Here is a 21,602-nt window from a genome sequence, read left to right on the forward strand (position 1 = left end):
AGCAGCTCTTGTAACTTAGATCAATTCATTTTTTTAAGTTACAGAAAATTGAGTAGTGGACCTTTCAGGCCTCAAACATCCTTCCACATTTTCAGGAAAATCTCGTCATCCCTCACGGGACATTATACTTCCCCAATTCGTCTCTCCCTCCCCCAAGGCTTCCTTGACTGCCCTCTCAAACTCCCTGTGCAGGGCTGTCGCCTTCTCCCGGTCCGGGACGTCCCCAGGTTTCGCCCAGTCTCCACTCCTAGACTGCAGGGGTAATCTTCCCCAAATATCCCCTGGGCACTTAGCCTTCACCAGTACGTGGGTATCAAAGGGGTGCATTGCATGGAAATCTTGCATTTCCCGCAGTTTGGTTCAAAAATCTGGGTTGCTATGCCGAGTTTTAAGACTCAGGAGTTCTTTAAACAAAACCTGTTTCTCCCCTGGGCTGAATGGTACTTGCTTAACTTTCTCCGTAACCCTCTCAATCTCTTCATCCTCCCTCTGTTCCTCAGCCCTCTTTCTCCCTTCGGGTTTCAATTTGCCTTTCCTGACTTTACTTTTCCTAATAGTTACTGCCACAGGGGCCGTGGGATTCAACGGGCACAGTGGGGGCGGTTGGTTCATATGAGGGTGGTTTTGTCCCGACTCCATCATAGGTTTCTCCTTCGGAGCTCTCCTCCTCTTGATCAGTGTCACTACAAGCTGCCGCCACTGCTCTGATCTGTCCTGGATCTGACTTTGTCTCTCTCTCTCTCTAATGGACTGGAACTTAGTATTAACCCGTCTACACAACTGCAGGTACAAGATAATAATAACCGTCACCCCTTTCTTTTCCTTATCCTTTTTCTGTTCTATCCACCACTGTTTTTGTTCTCTGGGGGTTCCCTGTGGGTTCCACACCTCCTTCTGCATTTTAGTGATTAGTTTTGACTGTTGTTCCGCAATGAACCTGGTAATGGAGTCAGCGGTTCCCCAGTCCAGTTCCATAGCGCTATTCTGTTTCCCTGATGGCCTCTGTTCTTATTCCCGTCTATCTCTGCGCGGTACGTTCGCACGGCCCTAAAAACTTAGTCACTTGCGGTATGTGCGGTTTCACTTATTGCACTGGGGTCTGGCCTTCCTGCGTGGCTTCCGATATGGTTATGTTTCAAACCGTAACCACGCCAGCACGGCTCCGCCTCCTCTTTTCGGTAATGGTCTGTCCTTCCCTGCGCGGCTTTGGCCCCGTTAGCCCACCTGCACAGCTCCGCCTCTTACCCCTGGCACCTCCTCTCTCCTGTCCTGAGTCCTTCTCCCGATTCTTTGATACTTGACCGGACCGTTCTCGGGTAGGCCAACTGCGCTAACTACAGGTGGTAAATGAATATACTCACCCAGTTTGCAGAGCCGTCCTGAGGATCCGATCTAAGTATCCTGCCGGCTATGCCAAACTGTTGTGGTCACTTTGACAAACGGACCACAGGAGTCTCATGTCCAGGTCACGATCGTTTATTCGAGCAATTGCAAGGGGAGAACCATCTCAATGCAGCTTGAGATAGCACTCTGCTAAATTACAAGTGTTCAACATATTTATACATTATTGGTCACGTACAAGAACAGTTTTCAGATTCCGATCTTGTCAACATATAGGTTTACATTAAACAGACATCTCTGGTAACAGGTACATGCACCATATGTCCCAATTTTTCACCCAGGCAGAGATCTTCCCTCCTTTCTAAGCTGGGACCATCTGTTCTTTCCCTATCTGCTGTAAACAGGCTCAATCATAGTTGTTTTTTACAACCTCAGTCTCCAGTCTGACTCCCTGGGCCTTGCTGGTGATTGCAAACCCTGAGGGTGTACAAAGTTCGAGAGCGTATAAGGTTCATCTGGTGCTTTTTCACAGTTTATGTACTTGTAGGCATTGGCTGCTTGGAGATTCCAACAGTATCATTCCCTTACAATAAATTCTTACTGTACCCCTTTAATCCCCCCTAACAGAACTGCTCTCTCATGAGGACGTATAAGTACCAGGGTCTATTTCAAAGAAGAACAGGGGAGTTCTCCCCAGTATCCTGGTCAATATTTATCCCTCAACCAACATCACTCCATGATGCAATCATTCATCTCATTGCTATTTGTGGGAGCTTGCTGTGCACAATTTTGTCTATCCCGTTCCCTACATTACAGCAGTGACTACACTGCTTAATTGGCTGAAAAGGGCTTTGGGCCAAACTGTGGCCGGGAAAGGCGCTATAGCAACACAAGCCCCTCTTTGTTAAAAAACTGTTCTCATTGAGGATCACAGCTCAAGGAAGCTGGACTGCCATCAGTTCCAAGTGTTTTGGAACTCCAGACAGAATGTGAACTATGCACGTATTCTAAACTGTGTACAGTTTGTAAGGATGAAGTGTTAGCCTGCCAATTTTCTCCCTCTCCTCTCCTGCCTTGACTTCTGCTTGGGCCTGATTCCATGTCACCACCTGTCCCTTCAGAATATTTTCCAAATGATTATTCTTCTCGTGGGAACCTAGACACATCACCAAGATATTTGCTTGGGTGGGGGATGAGTGCCAATTTATTGACATCAGTAGGGGGGGTGGTGTGTGTGTGTGGCATAGTGGTAATGTCACTAGCCTAGTAGCCCTGAAGGTCCCAGGCTAATGCTCTGGGGATACAGGTTCAAATCCCATCATGGTAGCTGGTGGAGTTTGAAGGTAATGAATAAATTTGGAAGGCAATACTGGAAAAATGCAGCAGGTTTGCCAGCATCTGTGGAGGGAGACACAGGGTTTAACATTTTGAGTCCCTATGACCCCTCTTCAGAGACTCGTAAATGTTAACTCTTTATTTCAGATTTTCCAGCATCCACAGTATTTTGTTTTTATCTTAGTGGAATAAAAAGCCAAGTCTCAGTAACGGTGACCATGAAACCCTCATGAGTGTTGTAAAGACCCACTTGGCTCACAAAAATACCCTTTAGGGGAGGAAATCTGCCATCCTTACCTGGTCTGACCCACAGCAATGTGGTTGGCTCTGAAATGTTCAGTTCAAAGGCAATCAGGGATGGGTAGCGGATGCTGGTTTTGTCAGCGACACCGTCATCCCACGAAAGAATAAATAAAAAAAATAGTCACAGACCCCCCTTCTGGCAATGGGAAGCCTTGATGCTGCTTTTTTAGCCTGTCACGAATCAACCGGTCACACACCCACAATCAAACAACTAACCCGAGTGACACCTGGAATCTATCCCCCCCCCTCTTTCTTTTTTCCGGTAATTTTCCACAACAGCCAGTAAGTGGCTTGAGGGAGGGCTTTTGAGCCACTGAAACAGAAACATGGGCAGGGTTTGGGGTTTTGGGTTGGAACCCTGATGTCGGGGTCAAGTAGAGGTCAGGACACCGCACCATGAAGGAAACAATCACCCAGCCGTGACTTTCCCCAGATTGGCCAGTTAATAACCAGAAGGTGGGTTCACCATCCAATTTAGGCCATCAAGAATCTTCAAAGAAGGTTCCCTCGGCTGATTCCTGGGATGAAGGGGTTTGTCTCGTGAGGAAAGGTTGAGCAGGTTGGGCCTACACTCATTGGAGTTTAGAAGAATGAGAGGGGCTATGGGCCAACTGCTGGTAAATGGGATTAGGTAGGTAGGTAGGTCAGGTGTTTCTCACGTGTCAGTGCAGACTCGATGGGCTGAAGGGCCTCTTCTGCACTCTGTGATTCTGTGATCTTATTGAAACATGTAAGATTCTGAGGCGGCTTGACAGGGTGGATGCTGAGAGGAAGTTTCCCTTTATGGGGGAATCTAGAACCAAGGGGACACAGTTTCAAAGTAAGGAGTCTCCCATTTAAGATGGAGATGAGGAGGAACTTCTTCTATCAGAGGGTCTTTGGAATTCTCTACCCCCAGAGAGTAGTGGAGGCTGGGTCATTGAATATATTCAAGGCTGGTTTACTTAGATTTTTGATCGACGAGGGAGTCAAGGGTTTTGGGGGACAGGCAGGAAAGTGGATTTGAGACCACAATCAGATCAGCCATGATCATGTTGACTACCGAAGCAGGCTCAAGGGGCCAAATAGCCTATTGCTGCTCCTAGTTTAATATTCTTAAGCATGTTCCCAAGCTTGAAAGCCAATAAGAGGCTCTCCAGTTTGGAAGAAGCAGCTGCCTACAGTTCAGGTAAGAGAGAGAGAGAGGGGGCACGTCTATCTTGAGGTACCCTCACTGTAACACTGTAACAAAATGGCTCAGTCGCTAGGCCAGCGTTGTGGTGGGGGTGCGCATCCACAGGACAGCTGAGGCTGCAACTGTGGAAAGCCGGGCAATATGTTCCTCAAAGCCTGCCCAGAGCATCACCCCCATCCCCACCCCCACCGCCACACCCCGCACCATAGCTCCCAATGCTTTTCCACTGGAGTTTAGAAGAGTGAGGGGTGATTTGATTGAAGTATACAAGATCCTGAATGGCCTTGACAAGGTGGACTGGAAAGGATGTTTCCTCTTGTGGGTGAGTCCAGAACTTGGGGGGCACTGTTTTAAAATTAGGGGTCGCCCTTTTAGGACAGAGATGAGGAGAACTTTTTTTTCTCTCAGAGGGTTGTGCGACTTTGGAACTCTCTGCCTCAGAAGGTGGTGGAGGCGGGGCCATTGAATATTTTTAAGGCAGAGGTGGGTAGATTCTTGTTAGGCAAGGGAGTCGAAGGCTATCAGGGTTAGATGGGAATGTTGAAATCGAAACACAAGAAGATCAGCCACGATCTTATTGAATGGCGGAGCAGGCTCGAGAGGCCGAATGGTCTACTCCTGTTCCTATTTCTTACGTCCTTGTGTTCTTACGTTCAGTCAGCCTCTGTTCAATGGCCAAATATAGATGCCGACATCACCTTCCAAACTAGTGACCTCTACCACCTAACAAATGTTGGCTTAGCCAACAACATCCACACCCCATGAAAGAATAATAAAAAACAATTAAGGCCAAGGGGACTTGGCCTGGTGACGGATGGTGCCGGCAAACCGGCCTACCAGCTGGAGGCGTGAATTTTCACATCCATTGCCCCCGGCTGGGGGAAAGAATTCTGCCCGTGGAATTCTAGCCAGGCTTAATTCCACACTGCAATCTCACCTCAACCACCCTTTGCTCCTGTCATCCAGTCTCATCTTTTTGAAAGGCTCCCAGACTGGATCAGGGAATGTGTGAAATGCCCCTGTCAACCCCAGGGACCCGAATCTTCTGAATAGCTTTTAACACTAGTAATGGGGACTTTGCTATATATATATACACATTAGCTTTCCTTTGATATTGGCGTAAGCGCATTAATGGCCCTGCGTTAGACTAATTAAAATATTGCTTTACAGCCATTTCCCAGCCCTCAGTTCATGAACACAACACCCAAAACTCGGGGTCACTGTTTATAAATAAGGGGTCTCCCATCTAGGACAGAGATGAGAAATTTTTTCTCTCGGGGGGGGGTCATGAGTCTATGGAACTCTCTTCCCTAGAGGGTGATGGAGGCAGGGTCATTGAATATTTTTAAGGCAGGGGTAGGTAGATTCTTGACTAACAAGGGAGCCAAAGGTTGTCAGGGGTAGGCTGGATTGTGGTATTCAGGCCACGCTCAGGTCAGCCATGGTTTTATTGAATTGCGAGCAGGCCCAAGCAGTTGAAATGGCCTATTCCTAACTCGTATGTCTACATGCACGTATGTAGCAATAACTTGCATTTAAATAGCATCTTTGATGGAGTAAAATGTCCCAAGGTGCTTCACAGTGGCCATTAGCAAACAAAATTTGACACTGAGCCAGGTAATGAAATTCTAGGACAAGTTATTAAAAAAACCCAGTCAGAGGGGTAGGTTTTAGCTTTTGGTCACCAAGGAACACCACACTTGGTCCCCTTGGCCTTTTGGTCCCTTGAAGTCAATGCCCTTCTATGTAACACAATCGTAATTAGAAGGTTCAGATTCTTCCGTAGCCTTGCTCTCTCCTCCCTGTTTCCGTCGCTCCCTCCAGCACTGCAACCTGCCAAGAAACCCGTGTTCCTCAAAACCTGGCCTCTTGTGCATGCCCCAACTACTTTTGCCCCACCATTTCTGGCTGTGCCTTCAGCTGCCCGGGTCCTAAGATCTGGAATTCACTCCCTGAGCCTTTCTCTCTAACTTTAAGATGCTCCTTAAAATCCACCTCTTTGATCAAGTTGTCCTAATATCTCTTTACGTGGCTCGGTGTAAAATTTTGTAGGATTCTGCTCCTGCGAAGTGCCTTGGGATGTTTGACTGTGTCAAAGGCGCTATACAAATGCAAGTTGGTGCCGTCGGCTAATTAGGCCGAACTGAAGGATGAGCTTGTGGACAAAATAAAAAATGCAAAAAGCAATAACAAGCTTTAAAATGAAATAATTGATTTCCATCTGTTGGGTTTTAGAGAACCAAGTGGAATTTTCCAAAAGGAAGTAAGCGAGATTAATGTTAGCTGCACGACTGTCAATTCCTACAGTCTCCAGTTCTGGTTTCACAAGGGCCGAAGATATTTACCCTCACGCTATAGCTGTTAGCTAAAGAAATCTGTACTGACCTCGAGCTATAGGAGTTAGCGTTGTTTGCCAAAGAATAATTATTCTCACCATATCCAGTCAATGACTCTTGGTCCCTTGAAGTCAATGCCCCTCCATGTAACATAATCATAATTAAAAGATTCAGAGCAGCACAGATGAAAGGCTTGCCCTTTGGCACATCTCCATGCATTTCCCCTTTAGACGATGGACCCGCAGCAAGTAGCCCATTTAGCTGGGGGGGAGGGGGTCTTCACTTGGTGCACCTTATCCAATGGATGTGAAGGCCAATCCTTGAGGGGCAGGCTCTGCCCCAAACACCGCATGTGAAGCCGTCAAATGACATTGTGCGCTGTTGTTTTTTTTAGTGTTGCCACCTGTTGCCAAGCTACTGTAGCCACTGGGTGTCATGGTGGGGCAGGCAGCCCACGGAAGGTGCTGCCATTTCCCCTTGTTCACCAGCTAGTGACTCCCAGGTACGATCGTCGATGTTTAGGGCCCTCATGTCACGCTGGTAACCATCCCTGAGGCGGAGCCTTGGACATCCCACTGGCTGCCTGGCTCCAGCCACATCACCGTGCAGAAGCTCTTTGAGTTTTTAAAATTTATTCGTCCATTCAAGGGATGTGGGTGTCGTTTGCTGGACCAGCATTTATTGCCCATCCCTAGTTGCCCTTGAGAAGGTGGTGGTGAGCTGCCTTTTTGAACTGCAGCAGTCCATGTGGTGTAGGTACACCCACAGTGCTGTTAGGGAGAGAGTTCCAGGATTTTGACCCAGCGACAGTGAAGGAACGGCCGATATATTTCCAAGTCAGGATGGTGAGTGGCTTGGGAGGGAAATTGCAGGTGGTGGTCTATCTGCTGCCCTTGTCCTTCTAGATGGTGGCAGTCGTGGGTTTGGAAGGTGCTGCTGAAGAAAGGGTATGTTATCCAACAAATAAATATGGAAAAGGATACTTATTGGAAATACACATAGACCTCTGCCTTATGATAACAGGATATGGTGAAATTGGTGCAGGCCTTTAAACCATGACCTGTTAAGGAGATTAACGTCTCTGTAATAGCTCAAACACTGAGTTGAATAAAACTAGCAATGTTCATTTAAACTTTCACCAAATTCCTAACTCCTCCAAAAGAGGCAGCACAGGTGAGGTGAGCTGGATTGTCTCCTGCAGTAAGACTAAAACTGCCAATGGGCCTGATTTTCACGTAGAGCAGTTCCTTGTTTTCTCAGCATAGCTTTTGACTCTTCGCTTCCATTTAGCTTCTTCACCTGGTTTCGTGTAACAGGTTTAAAACTTGACATGAAACTTGTCTTTTCCCTTTCCCGTCGCTGGCGTATATAATTCAAAAGGCCCAGCAAATTGTTCACTGCTTTTAGCTTCACTAACATAGAAGGAGTACAAGACTTCATATGAAAGTGAAGAAATTGGACCTCATGGTAAAGAACCCTGAGAAAAATGGAGTGGATTGTCAATGTGTCCCCTGAGTGCAAAATTGGAATCAGTCGCAATGAAATTCGGGTGGCTGCTCGATATTAACAGCTTTACTCCTTGTCTCACGAGTTGAACATCAACCCAATACAAGATCATAAGAAATAAGAGCAGGACTCGGCCATGTCGTCCCTCAGGCCTATTTTGCCCTTCAATAAGATCGTGGCTGATCTTCTACCTCTAGTTTCCTGCACTATTCTGATAACCCTTAATTCCCTTAGTATCCAAAAATCTGTTAACTATACTCAATGACTGAGAACCCATAGCCCTCTGGGGGGTGGGGTAGAGAATTCTAAAGATCCACAACACCTGAGTGAAGAAATTTCTCCTCGTCTCAGACTGAAATGGCTGATGCTTTATCTTGAAACGATGGGCAGGATGTTGCTGTCGGCGTGGGCGGGCGGGCCCGACATCATCGCGTGTCATTGCGATATTCCGTTCATCGGGCGCGCGCTGGAGGTGGCAGGGTGCCCGCCGAACTGTCAACGGCCTAGTAAGGCCATTAACTAAACAATTGAAGTTGTTAAGAACACTGTCCGTCCAACCTTCAGGTTGCCGGGCAGGCAAAGAGCCCAAACAGCCTTCGCGTTTTTCAGGAAACCTCATCCGTGGGCGGGTTGAGGTTTCCTGAAGCTTGTATAAAATAAATAAATCATTCTCTCTTGACTTCACAAACATGTCCTAGCTCATGTGACACTGTCACATGAGGGGGCATGTTTAAATAATTTTTTTACTTTATCATTTAAAAACTTCTATTACCTGCTTAATCTCTCTCTGAGGCAGCTCCGTGCCTCAGGGAGATTTCTGCGCCCTTTCGCGCGCATGCGCAGGCCCCTCCTCCCCCCCCCGCACCGCACAGGTAGTGCTATCGGCCGTGAGTTACACTGGGCGGGCCTTAATTTACCCGCCCGCGTAAAATGGCGGCGCGCGGCTGCTCGTGGGCGGCGATCGGCACCGCGCCCGCCTCTGCCTGCTCCCTTCCAGCCCGCCAGACAGAGGTAAGGTTCTACCCTATGCACCCATGTTCTGGATTCCGCATCCAGGAAAACAGTCTCCCAAAACCTGTCCTGTCAAGCCCTCTATGAATTCTGTACATTTCAGTGAAATCACCACTCGTTTTTCTCAACTACATTCTACACTCAATCTCTCCTCATGGGACACCTCATCACCCCAGGAATCAATCTAGTGAATCTACATTGCATCCTTTCTATCCTTCCTTAGGCAAGGAGACCAGAACTGTACACAGTACTCCATGTGTGGTCTCAGCAAAAACCTATATAATTTCAGCAATCACTTGACAACCAATCAGCACTCTCTTCACAAACAGTATAAATTGTTGTTTCCCCTTATATTGGTATTCTTGTGAAGTATCCTGATGAGTGCAAGACGAAAAGCTTTGACATCTCTTTTTCCTCAGTAATACACAAGTTCTATGCTACCAAACAACTATTTCAGCAGCAATAAGCAACTATTTCTTATATTCCAAACCCCTTACAATAAAGGTTATCGTACTATTTGCCTTCCTCATTGCTTGCTTTCCTGCATGGTTTTGTCATCCCTATACAAGGGACACCCAAATCCTCAGAATCCAAGTCTTTACTAGCCTCTCACCATTTTAGAAACTGTTCCGTTTCTCTAATCTTCCTATGAAAGTGGATAATTTCACATTTTTCCACATTGCCACCTTCTTGTCCACTCACTGTTCTATGTCCCTTTGTAGCCTCTTTACATCCCCCTCTCAGTTTACTTCCTAAACTGGCTTTGTACTCTCATTATATGACAGCTAATTCAAGAATATTGAGGATACTTGTTCTACATTTCATCAGAAAGTGTTTGCCACATTCTATTGTCCCGTGAGCTATAGGGCTGAGACACAAGGCCTTGGGTTAGAGTGAATCAACTGATCCAAGCACCATTGGATGTATGGGAAGCATTATGGTTAGATGTCTGGCATTTTAAAAAATGCTTTTTTAAAAAAAATTCATTCACGGGATGTGGGCTTCGTTGGCTGGGCCAACATTTATTGCCCATCCCTAGTTGCCCTTGAGAAGGTGGTGGTGAGCTGCCTTCTTGAACCGCTGCAGTCCATGTGGTGTAGGTACACCCACGGTGCCGTTAGGGAGGGAGTTCCAGGATTTGGACCCTGCGACAGTGAAGGAACGGTGATATATTTCCAAGTCAGGATGGTGAGTGACTTGGAGGGGAACTTCCAGGTGGTGGTGTTCCCATGTGTCTGCTGCCCTTGTCCTTCCAGATGGTAGAGGTCGTGCGTTTGGAAGATGCTGTTGAAGGAGCCTTAGTGAGTTGCTGCAGTGCACCTTGTAGATGGTACACACACTGCTGCTACTGTGCATCGGTGGTGGAGAGAGTGAATGTTTGTGGATGGGGTGCCAATCAAGCGGGGCTGCTTTATCCTGAATGGTGTCAAGCTTCTTGAGTGTTGTGGGAGCTGCACTCATCCAGGCAAGTGGAGAGTATTCCATCACACTCCTGACTTGTGCCTTGTAGATGGTGGACAGGCTACAAGGGTAGAAGTGACATTATTTCAATTGTCCCTTCTTGAACATTGAGCAAGGTTGGTGTGTCCTGAGCATGAAGACATGGGGTGTATCACAGTCAGGAACAACTCTGTCCATGTCTGATATTCACTCTCCAGCAGGATTTATTTCCCGACAGCAAGGCAAAACCTTGCTGTCAAACACATCACTGTGTCAGCCTAATGTCATGCCATTGCCTGTGATTATTGTACGATAAAGCTGTCCTTTCCCACGGATGTGAGGAGCGTCCACTCAAAGAGTGAACGCAATTTTTAAAATTTTCAAAAGCTCAGCTTTTCCATTTCATTCTTAGGATGTGAGTCGTGCTGGCTGGGCCAGCATTTATTGCCCATCCCTAGTCGCCCTTGAGAAGGCGGTGGTGAGCTGCCTTCTTGAACCGCTGCAGTCCATGTGGTGTAGGTACACCCACTGTGCTGTTAGGGAGGGAGTTCCAGGATTTTGACCCAGCGACAGTGAAGGAACGGCCGATATATTTCCAAGTCAGGATGGTGAGTGACTTGGAGGGGAACTTCCAGGTGGTGGTGTTCCCATGTGTCTGCTGCCCTTGTCCTTCTAGATGGTAGAGGTCACAGGTTGGGAAGGAGCTGTCGAGCTACTTGCAGTACAAATAAAGGAAGGTATTTTATTGGGAAAAGCCTGAGTGCAGGAATGAAGTTCCAGCCTCAATCTCCCTATCTATGTTGTGTTAGCCAATCTCATCCCGGGTCGTGAGAGGGGTCAGGATCAAAATACTGATTCACCGTTAGAGCAAGTGAGGTCAAAATTAAAGTCAGCCCAGGTTCTCACCCCTCATCGCTATCCAGTCAGCCCTGCCAATAGTCAAGCACTAACAAGAATCAGTCATTTGTGCAGAAAATTGTCAAAAGGAAACTTTCACCATGGGAACCTACAGCACAGAAGGAGACATTTATATCGCACTTTTCATAATGTCCCAAAGCACATTACAGCTAATTAAGTACCTCTTTGAAACATAGCCACTGTTATAATGTAGGAAACATGGCAGCCAATTTTGCATCCAGCAAACTCTCACACCTCATCTGAAAGATGACACCTCTGACAGTGCAGCACTCCCTCAGTACTGCACTGCAGTGTCCACTTTGATTTTTGTGCTCAAGCCCTGGGGACTTAAGCCCAGCATCTTGTGAGTCAGAGGCAAGGCTTCTACCCATAAGCCGTGGCTGTCCAATTAGCCTCACTCCTTCCCATCGCTGTGCGCATTTTTCCTTTGCAAGTTTTTGTTCAATTTCTTGGAAGACCTTTTATCTGCGATGAACTGTGTTGAGTTGCAGACCCTTATTAAGTGGAAAATAGACACTAGCTACATCATTTGCACAGTACAAGAAAGGAAAGATGGCCCAAAAACTTCCTTAATGGGGGGATTAAACAAGTGGGAAATCTATCTGATTGGCAGCGAGTGAGGGCACAGTGTCCTCAATTGCATCTTCTGTAATGAAATAAGCATGAGGACTAAGCATGTGATGTAAATAGCAGAGCAGTATTTGGTGATAACACATTCCCAACACAAAACCCATCCCTGGGAGCAGTTTCTTGTGTTCTAAAACAATGCCATTTCTGCTCTGAATTAGTGCTTGTGATTGAGGATTACCTGTTGTGGGTGTGTGTCTGTGTGTGTCTGTGTGTATGTGTGTGTCTCTGTGTGTGTGTATGTCTGTGTGTGTATGTGTGTGTGTGTCTCTCTGTGTGTGTGTGTCTGTGTGTGTCTGTCTGTGTGTGTGTGTCTCTGTGTGTGTGTGTGTCTGTGTGTGTGTGTGTGTGTGTCTGTGTGTGTGTGTCTGTGTGCATGTGTGTGTCGCTGTGTGTGTGTCTCTGTGTGTGTCTCTGTGTGTGTGTGTCTGTGTGTGTGTGTCTCTGTGTGTGTGTGTGTGTCTGTCTGTGTGTGTGTGTGTGTGTGTGTCTGTGTGTGTCTGTGTGTGTGTATATCTGTATGTGTGTGTCTGTGTATGTGTGTGTGTGTGTCTGTGTCTGTGTGTGTCACTGTGTGTGTGTCTCTGTGCGTGTGCCTGTGTGTATGTGTGTGTCTGTGTGTGTGTCTGTCTGTGTGTGTGTGTCTCTGTGTGTGTCTGTGTGTGTGTGTCTGTGTGTATGTGTGTGTCTGTGTGTGTGTATATCTGTATGTGTGTGTCTGTGTGTGTGTGTGTGTGTCTGTGTCTGTGTGTGTCACTGTGTGTGTGTCTCTGTATGTGTGCCTGTGTGTATGTGTGTGTCTCTGTGTGTGTGTGTGTCTCTGTGTGTGGATGTCTTGTGGTTAAACAAAGAATGGGATTAGTGAACCAGCAAGCCTTGAAAGGAATATTAACCAAAGGCGCTAGATAACCCCTTCAACCCTTCATGTTAACTACTAAGCAAAGAACCATTAAAATCTAAGAAATGACTGGTTGTTCAAAATTTGGCATGTTTGAACCTTCTGACAGTCAAATTACATGAACTATTTCAGTGCCAGGCCCATATTAGGATAGATGTGAATCATCAAAAAGGGAATCAAACCATGAAATCATGAACTATTCCTTGATTACCTAATGATAATATAATTGGTATTACCTTTGTATTGAACACTGAAACTAGTCAAAGTGCTTGAAAATATATTACTAACAGATGGAATGAATATCTGAGGTGATGAAAAGCAAGGGGAGTTCTCCCTGGAGTCCTAACCAATACTTATACCTCACGCGCTGTCTGGCAATAGATTCCTCGGCCGTTATCACATTACTGATTGTGGTATTAGCTCCCGCATTTCCTGCATTACAACAGTGACTACAGTTCATAAAAACATAAGAAATAGGAACAGGAGTAGGCCATTCAGTCCTTTGAGCCTGCTCTGCCATTCAACAAAATCATTGCCTGATCATTTTTACCTCAACCCCACCTCCCCACATGATCCACAGGTGCGCTGATTCCTGACTGATAATCTTAAACTGGTTGTTAGTATAACTCTTAGCGTACTCGGGATTGCTCAGCACGTGCTATCCAATCGCAGAATCGTACCTAACGTTAGATATGAACAACCAATTTAACATTAGTCAGGCTCACAATGTGGCTTGCTTACGCTTGCTAGAAGCTACATATATTCATTAGCAAGGACCTTACCCAAAAAGAATATGTCCAGGCATTACACCTTTTTAGAATTAAACAAAGTGTAGGGGGGCCAATAATTCCCTGGTGCATTCTCCAAAGCAATGCCTTGACCAATCGGAATCCGCTTGTAACCAATCAGCACCCTTTTCACGTGCAGTATAAATTGTTGCTCCCTTTGAAATTTGGAATTCTTGCATCTGCCCTGATGAGTGCGAGGTGAAAAACTTTGACAGCCTGTCTCTTTTTTTCAGCAATACGCAAGTCCCGTACTGCCAAGCACCTATTTATCCTAAGGCTGTGACTCTGTGTTCTAGATTTCCCTGCAGGGGAAATGTTTTCCCTGTCAAGCCCCTTTTTATGTGTTTCAAAGAGGTCGCCTCTCATTCTTCAATTCCAGAAGATATAAGCCTGGCTTGCTCAATCTGTCCTCATCGGACAACCCCCTCAACCCAGGAATCAGTCTAGTGAATCATTTTTCTTTGCATTTCCTGCAAGACCAGTGTATCCTTCCTTAGGCAAGGAAAGCCAAAGGTGTACATAATATTCCAGCTGTGATGTCACCAGGGCCCTGGAGAATTGCAGTAAGGCTTCTTCACACTTATACCAATCCCTTGGGAAGAATTTCCTCCCCATTGTGCGGGCTGGGCGGGAGCAGGCGGGGGGCGTGATCAGCTGCACGCCACCATTTTAACGTGGATGGGCCAATTAAGTGCCACAGAGCTGCCTCAGGGAGATTAACCCGATTGTGTAAACTTGAAATAAAGAATAAAAAAAAAACGATTCAGACACGTTCCCTCATGTGACAGTGTCACACGAGCTTGGACACGTCCATGAATTTGATTCAAAACTTTTTATTAAAGTTATAAAGCCTTCGTAAAACCTCACCCTGCCCTTGGGTGAGGTCCCATGAAAAATGTGAAGGCCGCCTGGGTTCTTCGCCTGCTCCCCCCACCCCCCCGCCCCCACCAACCTTAAGGTTGGACGGGCAGCCCTTACAAAGTGCCCCAATTAGTGGTTTAATGGCCTTAATAGGCATTTGACAGTTTGGTGGGCACGCAGCAGCCTCTGGTCTGCGCCCGACGAACTGAAGATCTGAATGATGTGCAGTGATGCCGGGACCCACGCCCAATGTCACCTCGCGTCATTTTACGCGTCGGCGTGTGTGGGGCCTGTCCCCGTGTGCCGACCGGAAGATTCAGGCCCTTGTAAATGGAGTGGTGCCTGCCCTCTCAGGTGAATGTAAAAAAATCCCATGGCACCATTCTGAAGAAAAGCTTTGGTGCCCTGGTTAATATTTAATCAGTCAACATCACCCATACAGATGATCTGGTTGTTTATTTGATTACCGTTTGTGGGATCTTGCTGTGTGTGAGTTGGCCACTGCATATCCTACGTTGCAATAGTGATTACACCTCAGAAAACATTTCACAGGCTATAAAGGGCTTCAGGGCATCCTGAAGTCATGAAAGGCGCTATATAAATGCAAGTCTTTCCTCTTTCTATTGCTGCACGTAACCACTTAAACTGGTGGAAGAGTTGAGAACCACGGGTGGTCATTGGAGTTTTATTTTATTCATTCACGGGATGTGGACTTCGCTAGCTGGGCCAGCATTTTTTGCCCATCCCTAATTTCCCTCGAGAAGGTGGTGGTGAGCTGCCTTCTTGAACCGCTGCAGTCCATGTGGTGTAGGTACACCCACAGTGCTGTTAGGGAGGGAGTTCCAGGATTTTGACCCAGCGACAGTGAAGGAACGGTGATATATTTCCAAGTCAGGATGGTGAGTGACTTGGAGGGGAATTTCCAGGTTGTGGTGTTCCCATGTGTCTGCTGCCCTTGTCCTTCTAGATGGTAGTGGTCGTGGGTTTGGAAGATGCTGTCGAAGGAGCCTTGGTGAATTCCTACAATGCATCTTGTAGTTGGTACACACTGCTGCTACTGTGCGTCGGTGGTGGAGGTAGTGAATGTTTGTGGATGTGGTGCCATTCAAGCGGGGCTGCTTTGTCCCGGTCAGTGTCAACTTTCTTGAGTGTTGTTGGAGCTGCACTCATCCAGGCAAGTGGGGAGTATTCCATCACACTCCAGCTTGTGCCTTGTGTCGATGGTGAACAGGCTTGTAATGAATCATTGTGTTTTTGTGATGATGCATGGGGATTTTATTAGGTGAGAATGTCGAGGGGTACTGAACCAAGGCCGGTAATTGGGGTTGAGCTACAGATCAACTGTTGTCTAATTGAATCACAGAACGGGCTTGTGGGGCTGAATGGCCTCCTCCAGTGGCTGATGCTCCTATTGAAATGTTATTTTTTTTTGTTTTGGCAGGGCTGGACCGAGATAAATAGACCGAAGCGTTTGGGAGACAGGAATATGAATAATTCCACCCCTGGCCTTCAGCCCAGTCTGCAGACCAGAGGCTGCACATATCATGAGAAATTCAAGAACATTCTACTGCCCGTCACTTACACGACGGTCCTGATCTTTGGCCTGACCCTAAACATGACGGTCATTGTTCAGATCTGGCTCTGTCAGAAGCCGCTGACCAGGAGCGCGATCTACATGCTCAACTTGGCCATGGCCGACATCCTATATGTCTGCTCCCTTCCACTCCTGATCTACAACTACATCCACATGGACTACTGGCCCTTTGGCGAGATGATGTGCAAGGCCATCCGTTTCCTCTTCTACGCCAATCTTCACGGGAGCATCCTGTTCCTCACCTGCATTAGCCTGCAACGTTACATTGGCATCTGCCACCCGCTAAGCATTTGGCACAAGAAGCGGGGCCCCAGGTTTGCCTGGCTGGTCTGTGGCTTGCTTTGGGCCTTGGTGATAGCGGAATGTGCTCCCACCTGGAGATTCGCCTCCATTGGCATCCAGCGGAACAGGACGGTGTGCTACGACCTGAGCAGCCCTGATCAGTCCCTTTATTACTTCCCCTACGGGATCGCCCTGTCCATGGTGGGGTTCATGGTCCCGTTCGTCGGGCTGCTGACGAGCTACTGCGCCATGGCGATGGCGCTCTACAAGCCCGACAAGGCGCTGGGCCTCACCATCCAGCGGAAGAAAAGCAAGGCCCTGCGGATGATCGCCATTGTGACCGTCGTCTTCATCATAAGCTTCCTGCCCTTCCACGTTACGAAGACGGCGTACCTCATCGTCCGCGCCCAGAGCTCCATCCCCTGCGGGATGCTGCAGACTTTCGCCCGGGCCTACAAGGCCACCAGGCCCCTCGCCAGCATGAATAGTGTCATGGATCCCATTCTGTTCTACTTCACCCACGAGAGGTTCAGGCAGAACACGCGGAGTCTGCTGGAGAGGATTAACGCCACTTGGAAGGCTAGAGTTCCAAAAGAGGAGGCGGGTTGAACTTTGACCTCCATGATTCCTCTTTTTTTGTCCAATTGAGTCAGCTAGCTTGAACAGAGCTTTCAGATTGGCCAGTAGTCCCTGCCTTGCAGGCAGTCCAAAAAACTGATGCCTACAGACTGACAGTCACAAGACTGGCTTAAATGGAAGAGCAACATGGACGAGTGTCGCTCCTTCAACTGAGTGTGGCCAGTGTGAGCCATGCATGTTAACCCAGGAAACAAGCAACTTTGTGACGCAGCCTCCTAGAAGTGCTGACACCTCAATACTGGAGTTCGTATGACACCCAGGAACAAACAATTGCACTGAAAGTGCAGTGGGGACATAGGCTTGTTAAAATATAATGTACCGAACATTTCATCGCTCGTGATATAAAACTAAAATATGCAAAACATTTTAAAAGGGGCCTGCAAGTTTTTGAAGCTCAAGGATTTTTTTCTGGGCAGGGATCTAGGGGTTTAGACCCATCCCTAGGCCTGAGCCTCTCAGATTTTTGTTGCATTTGACTGGAAAAGTCCCAGAGGATTGGGAAACTTCCAATGTAATACCCTTATTCAAAAAGGGAGGGAGGCAAAAAAACAGGTCAGTTTGCTTAACACCTGTTATTGGGAAAATGTTAGAGTCTATTATAAAGCATGTAATAGCAGAGCATTTAGAAATACATCATCTAATCAAGCAGAGTCAGCATGGCTTCATGAAGGGGAAATCATGCCTGACAAATTTATTAGAATTCTTTGAGGAGGTAACAAGCAGGATAGATAAAGGGGAACCAGTAGATGTAATATATTTGGATTTCCAAAAGGCGTTCGATAAGGTACCGCAAATAAGGCTACTTAATAAGATAAGAGCCCAGGGTGTTGGGGGTAGTATATTAGCATGGGTAGAGGATTGGCTCACTAATAGAAGATGGAGAGTTGGCATAAGGGGGGCATTTTTAGGATGGTAACCTGTAACTAGTGGAGTGCCACTGGAATCTGTGCTGGGGCCACAATTATTTACAATATATATTAAAGACTTGGACGAGGGAAATGAATGTAATATCACCAGGTTTGTGGATGGCACAAAAATAGGTGGGAAGGCAAATGGTGTGCATTATACAGAGTCTACAGAGGGATATAGACAGGCTAAATGAGTGGGCAATAACTTGGCAGATGGAATATAATGTGGGAAAATGAGGTTATGCACTTTGGCAGGAAGAATAGAGGAGTTGAATATTATTTGAATGGAGAAAGACTGCAGAAAGCTGCAGCACAGAGGGATTTGGGGTCCTCGTGCAAGAACCCCGAAAAGCTAGCATACAAGTTCAACAGGTAATAGGGAAAGCAAATGGAATGTTGGCCTTTATTTCAAAGGGAGTGGAGTATAAAAATAGGGAAGTCTTGCTAAAACTATATAGACACACCTAGAATATTGTGAACAGTTTTGGTCCTCTTATCTAAGGAAAGATGTACTGGCATTGGAGGCAGTCCAGAGAAGGTTCACTAGGTTGATCCCAGCTATGGAGGGACTTTCTTATGAGGAGAGGTCGAGTAGGTTGGGCCTGTACTCACAGGAGTTTAGAACAATGAGAGGCGACCTTATTGAAACATATAAGATTCTTAGGGGGCTTGACAGGGTAGATGCTGAGAGGTTGTTTCCCCTTGTGGGAGAGTCTAGGACCAGAGGGCATAATCTCAGAGTAAGGGGTCATCCATTTAAAACAGAGATGAGGAGGAATTTCTTCTCTCAGAGGGTAGTGAATCTGTGGAATTCTGTACCGCAGAGGGCTGTAGAGGCTGGGCCGTTAAGTATTTTCAAGGCTGAGATAGACAGATTTTTAATCAGTCAGGGAATCAAGGGTTATGGGGAAAAGGCAGGAAAGTGGAGTTGAGGATTATCAGATCAGCCACGATCTCAGTGAATGGTGAAGCAGACTCGATGGGCCAAATGGCCTAAATCTGCTCCTACGTCTTATGATTTTATAGTCTAAATCCCAGTCTTACATCTCTTAACTTAAAATATAATGGCCTGTAATTTCTGAGCTCTGGGCATTGTAATTGGTCGGTGGGGGGCGGTGGTGGGGGGCTACCCCAAAGATGCACTGAGGAACCCTGCTGGATATCCCCAGCTGAGGATTGTCCAGCAATTGCCCAGGAAGTTCAAACTTCTATTGGGCAATTGCCCTGCAATGGGAACCATCCGAAAGTACGATATAATTCGTAAACTTCAGTTGGCTCCAACTGTCTTCCCAGAATAGTTACCGAGGGAAAGTTAGAAGAATTAAAACCACTTCTAACTCCTGGGTAACTATAGCACTGACACCGCCTGACTGCCCCCAGTGACCACACCCCACTGACCATCCCCCCGACCATCCGACCCCCAACCCCCACTGACCACCAAACCTGCCCCGAATGACCACCCGACCCTCTCCGAAGAGCCGTCTCACACCACCCCCCACAACACTGACAAACTGACCGCTCCCCCAACTGACCCCTTCCACTGACCACCCGACACCTCCAAACCAACCGACCCCCCCCCAACACATTTCAACCAACACCTGCCCCGACCAATGGACCCCCTCGATCGACCCCGCCCCCAATGACCACCTGCCCCACCCCCCACCCCCGACTCCCCCAACCACCAGATTTCTCCACAACCAACCAACACCACCCCCCATTACCAACTAACCTCCTGCCCCCGACCAACCGGCCACCTTCACCCCATGAATGACCACTCCCCATCCCCCATCCCACAAATCTACCCACTTACCTTAAAAACCTACGCGCACCCTGGCTTCTGAAAGCGGCTGGTCCTTTAAACTTACCTGCTTAATGGCAGCTGGTGGCATTAAAAAATGGGACGTGGTCTCCTTACCTCCGACTCTGATCGCCACTCCGTGGAAGGTCATGGCCAATATCTTCTTGACCATATATCCTTCACCAAGGCTACTTTTTTCCCACTCCCTTAACCGTTACCCTGTCTCAGCTCATCTGCTGCTGAAACCCTCAGTCATGCCCACTTCCGGACTTGACTATTGTAACAAACCCCTGGCTGGTGTTCCACATTCTACCCTCCCTAAACTTGAGGTCATACAAAACCCTCTTGCCTGTGTCTTAACTTGCAGCAATTCCCCTTCCCCACACCCACCCCACCTCACCCCTGTGCTCGTTGACCTACCTTGGCTCACAGCCAAACAACAACTTGATTTTAAAATTTTCATCCTTGCTTTCAAATCCTTCCTTGGTCTCACCCCTCCCTAACTCTGTTATCTCCTGCAGCCCTACAGCCCTCTGAGATCCCTGCACTCCTCTAATTCTGGCCTGTTATACATCCCCAATTTTAAACACTCCACCATTGGTGGCTGTTGCCTAGGCCCCAAGCCCTGGAATTCCCTCCCTAAACCTCTCTACCACACTTTCTACCTTTAAGACACTCCTTAAAACCTACCTCTTTGACCGAGCTCTTGGCCGTCTGACCTAATACCTCTCTACATGGCTCAGTGTCATATTTTGTTTTTATCATGCTCCTGTGAAGTCCTTGTGATGTTTCCTTATCTTAAAGGCACTATATGATACAAATTGTTGGCAGAGTTACAGATACTTTAAATATCAAAATAAAGTCACTGCACGTACAATCAGTCCAAGTTTGCAGAAGCCACTTAAGCTCATATGGAGCATTAACACTGGCTGCTTTTACCCTCTCCCAATTCCCATAACTTTTTTTATGATCTTCAAGGATAAATTATTTTTACATTACGTTTTGTTCCTCCCGGTTTTCGATACCAATTAACTGCACCTTCAGTGACAAGATGTGCTCAACAGAAGAGCAGTTTGGATATCAATGTTGCCCTATTATAGCGCACCCCCTCCAATCACAGCTTCCTCCAAGGATCATGGGATCAATTCATTCAACCCTGGATCCAACTCTGGTAACCAAATAGGATGGCCCCAGAACTGAGAGGTTATATTCTATGAGGAAAGGCCGAGCAGGCAGAGATTCTTTTCTCTAGAAAAGGTGAGACTGAGGGGAGACCTGATAGAGGACTTTAAGATTATGAAAGAGTTTGATAGGGTAGGCGTAGCGAAGGTGTTTCCACTTGTGGGGGAGACTAGAGCCAAGGGCCATGCATATAAGACAGTCACTAATAAACCCAATCGGGAATTCAGGGGAAACTTCTTTAACCAGAGAGTGGTGGGAATGTGGAACTCCACGATCACAGGAAGTGGTTGCGGTGAATAGTTCAGATGTATTTAACAGGAAGCTACATAAACACACGAGGGAGAAAATAATAGTAGGCTATGTTGATGGGGTGAGATCAGTGCTTCCCAAAATCTTTCCTGCTGTGACCCCATTTTAATTGTGAAAATTGTGGAGGGGCGGGGGAATCATAGGAACATAGGACTTAGGAGCAGGAGTAGGCCATTCAGCCCTTCGAGCCTGGTCTGCTATTCACTAAGATCGTGGCTGATCTGATTGTGGGCGGGAGAGAGTTGTTAATGAGGGGTTGGTTGGGAGAGAGAGTTCTTGACTGGGTGCAAGGAAGGGTTTTTGACTGGGGCGGGTGGAGGTGGGGAGGGTAGCTGATTGGTGTGGGGAATGG

The 21,602-nt window shown here is 47.2% G+C and overlaps 3 protein-coding genes across 5 annotated transcripts in view; all 3 read left to right on the top strand.

Moving 5' to 3' along the window:
* Positions 1-21,602, top strand: part of LOC144682565 (BTB/POZ domain-containing protein KCTD14-like) — a 1,380,231-nt gene that overhangs the window by 927,988 nt on the left and 430,641 nt on the right. The window lies entirely within an intron of this gene.
* ints4 (integrator complex subunit 4) overlaps positions 1-21,602 on the top strand; it is a 445,537-nt gene that overhangs the window by 422,310 nt on the left and 1,625 nt on the right. The gene's annotated exons all lie outside the window — the stretch shown is intronic.
* On the top strand, positions 16,025-17,673 carry p2ry6 (pyrimidinergic receptor P2Y6). The gene has a single exon (XM_078544805.1). The coding sequence runs from the start codon at positions 16,025-16,027 to the stop codon at positions 17,021-17,023; it is 999 nt and encodes a 332-aa protein (XP_078400931.1). The 3' UTR covers positions 17,024-17,673.

The sequence above is a fragment of the Cetorhinus maximus genome, chromosome 7 (assembly GCF_964194155.1).
Source record: "Cetorhinus maximus chromosome 7, sCetMax3.hap1.1, whole genome shotgun sequence".
Lineage (NCBI taxonomy): Eukaryota > Metazoa > Chordata > Chondrichthyes > Lamniformes > Cetorhinidae > Cetorhinus > Cetorhinus maximus.

Coding starts and splice junctions, on each gene's coding strand:
- p2ry6 (XM_078544805.1), top strand. CDS start 16,025: ATGAATAATTCCACCCCTGGCCTTCAGCCCAGTCTGCAGACCAGAGGC.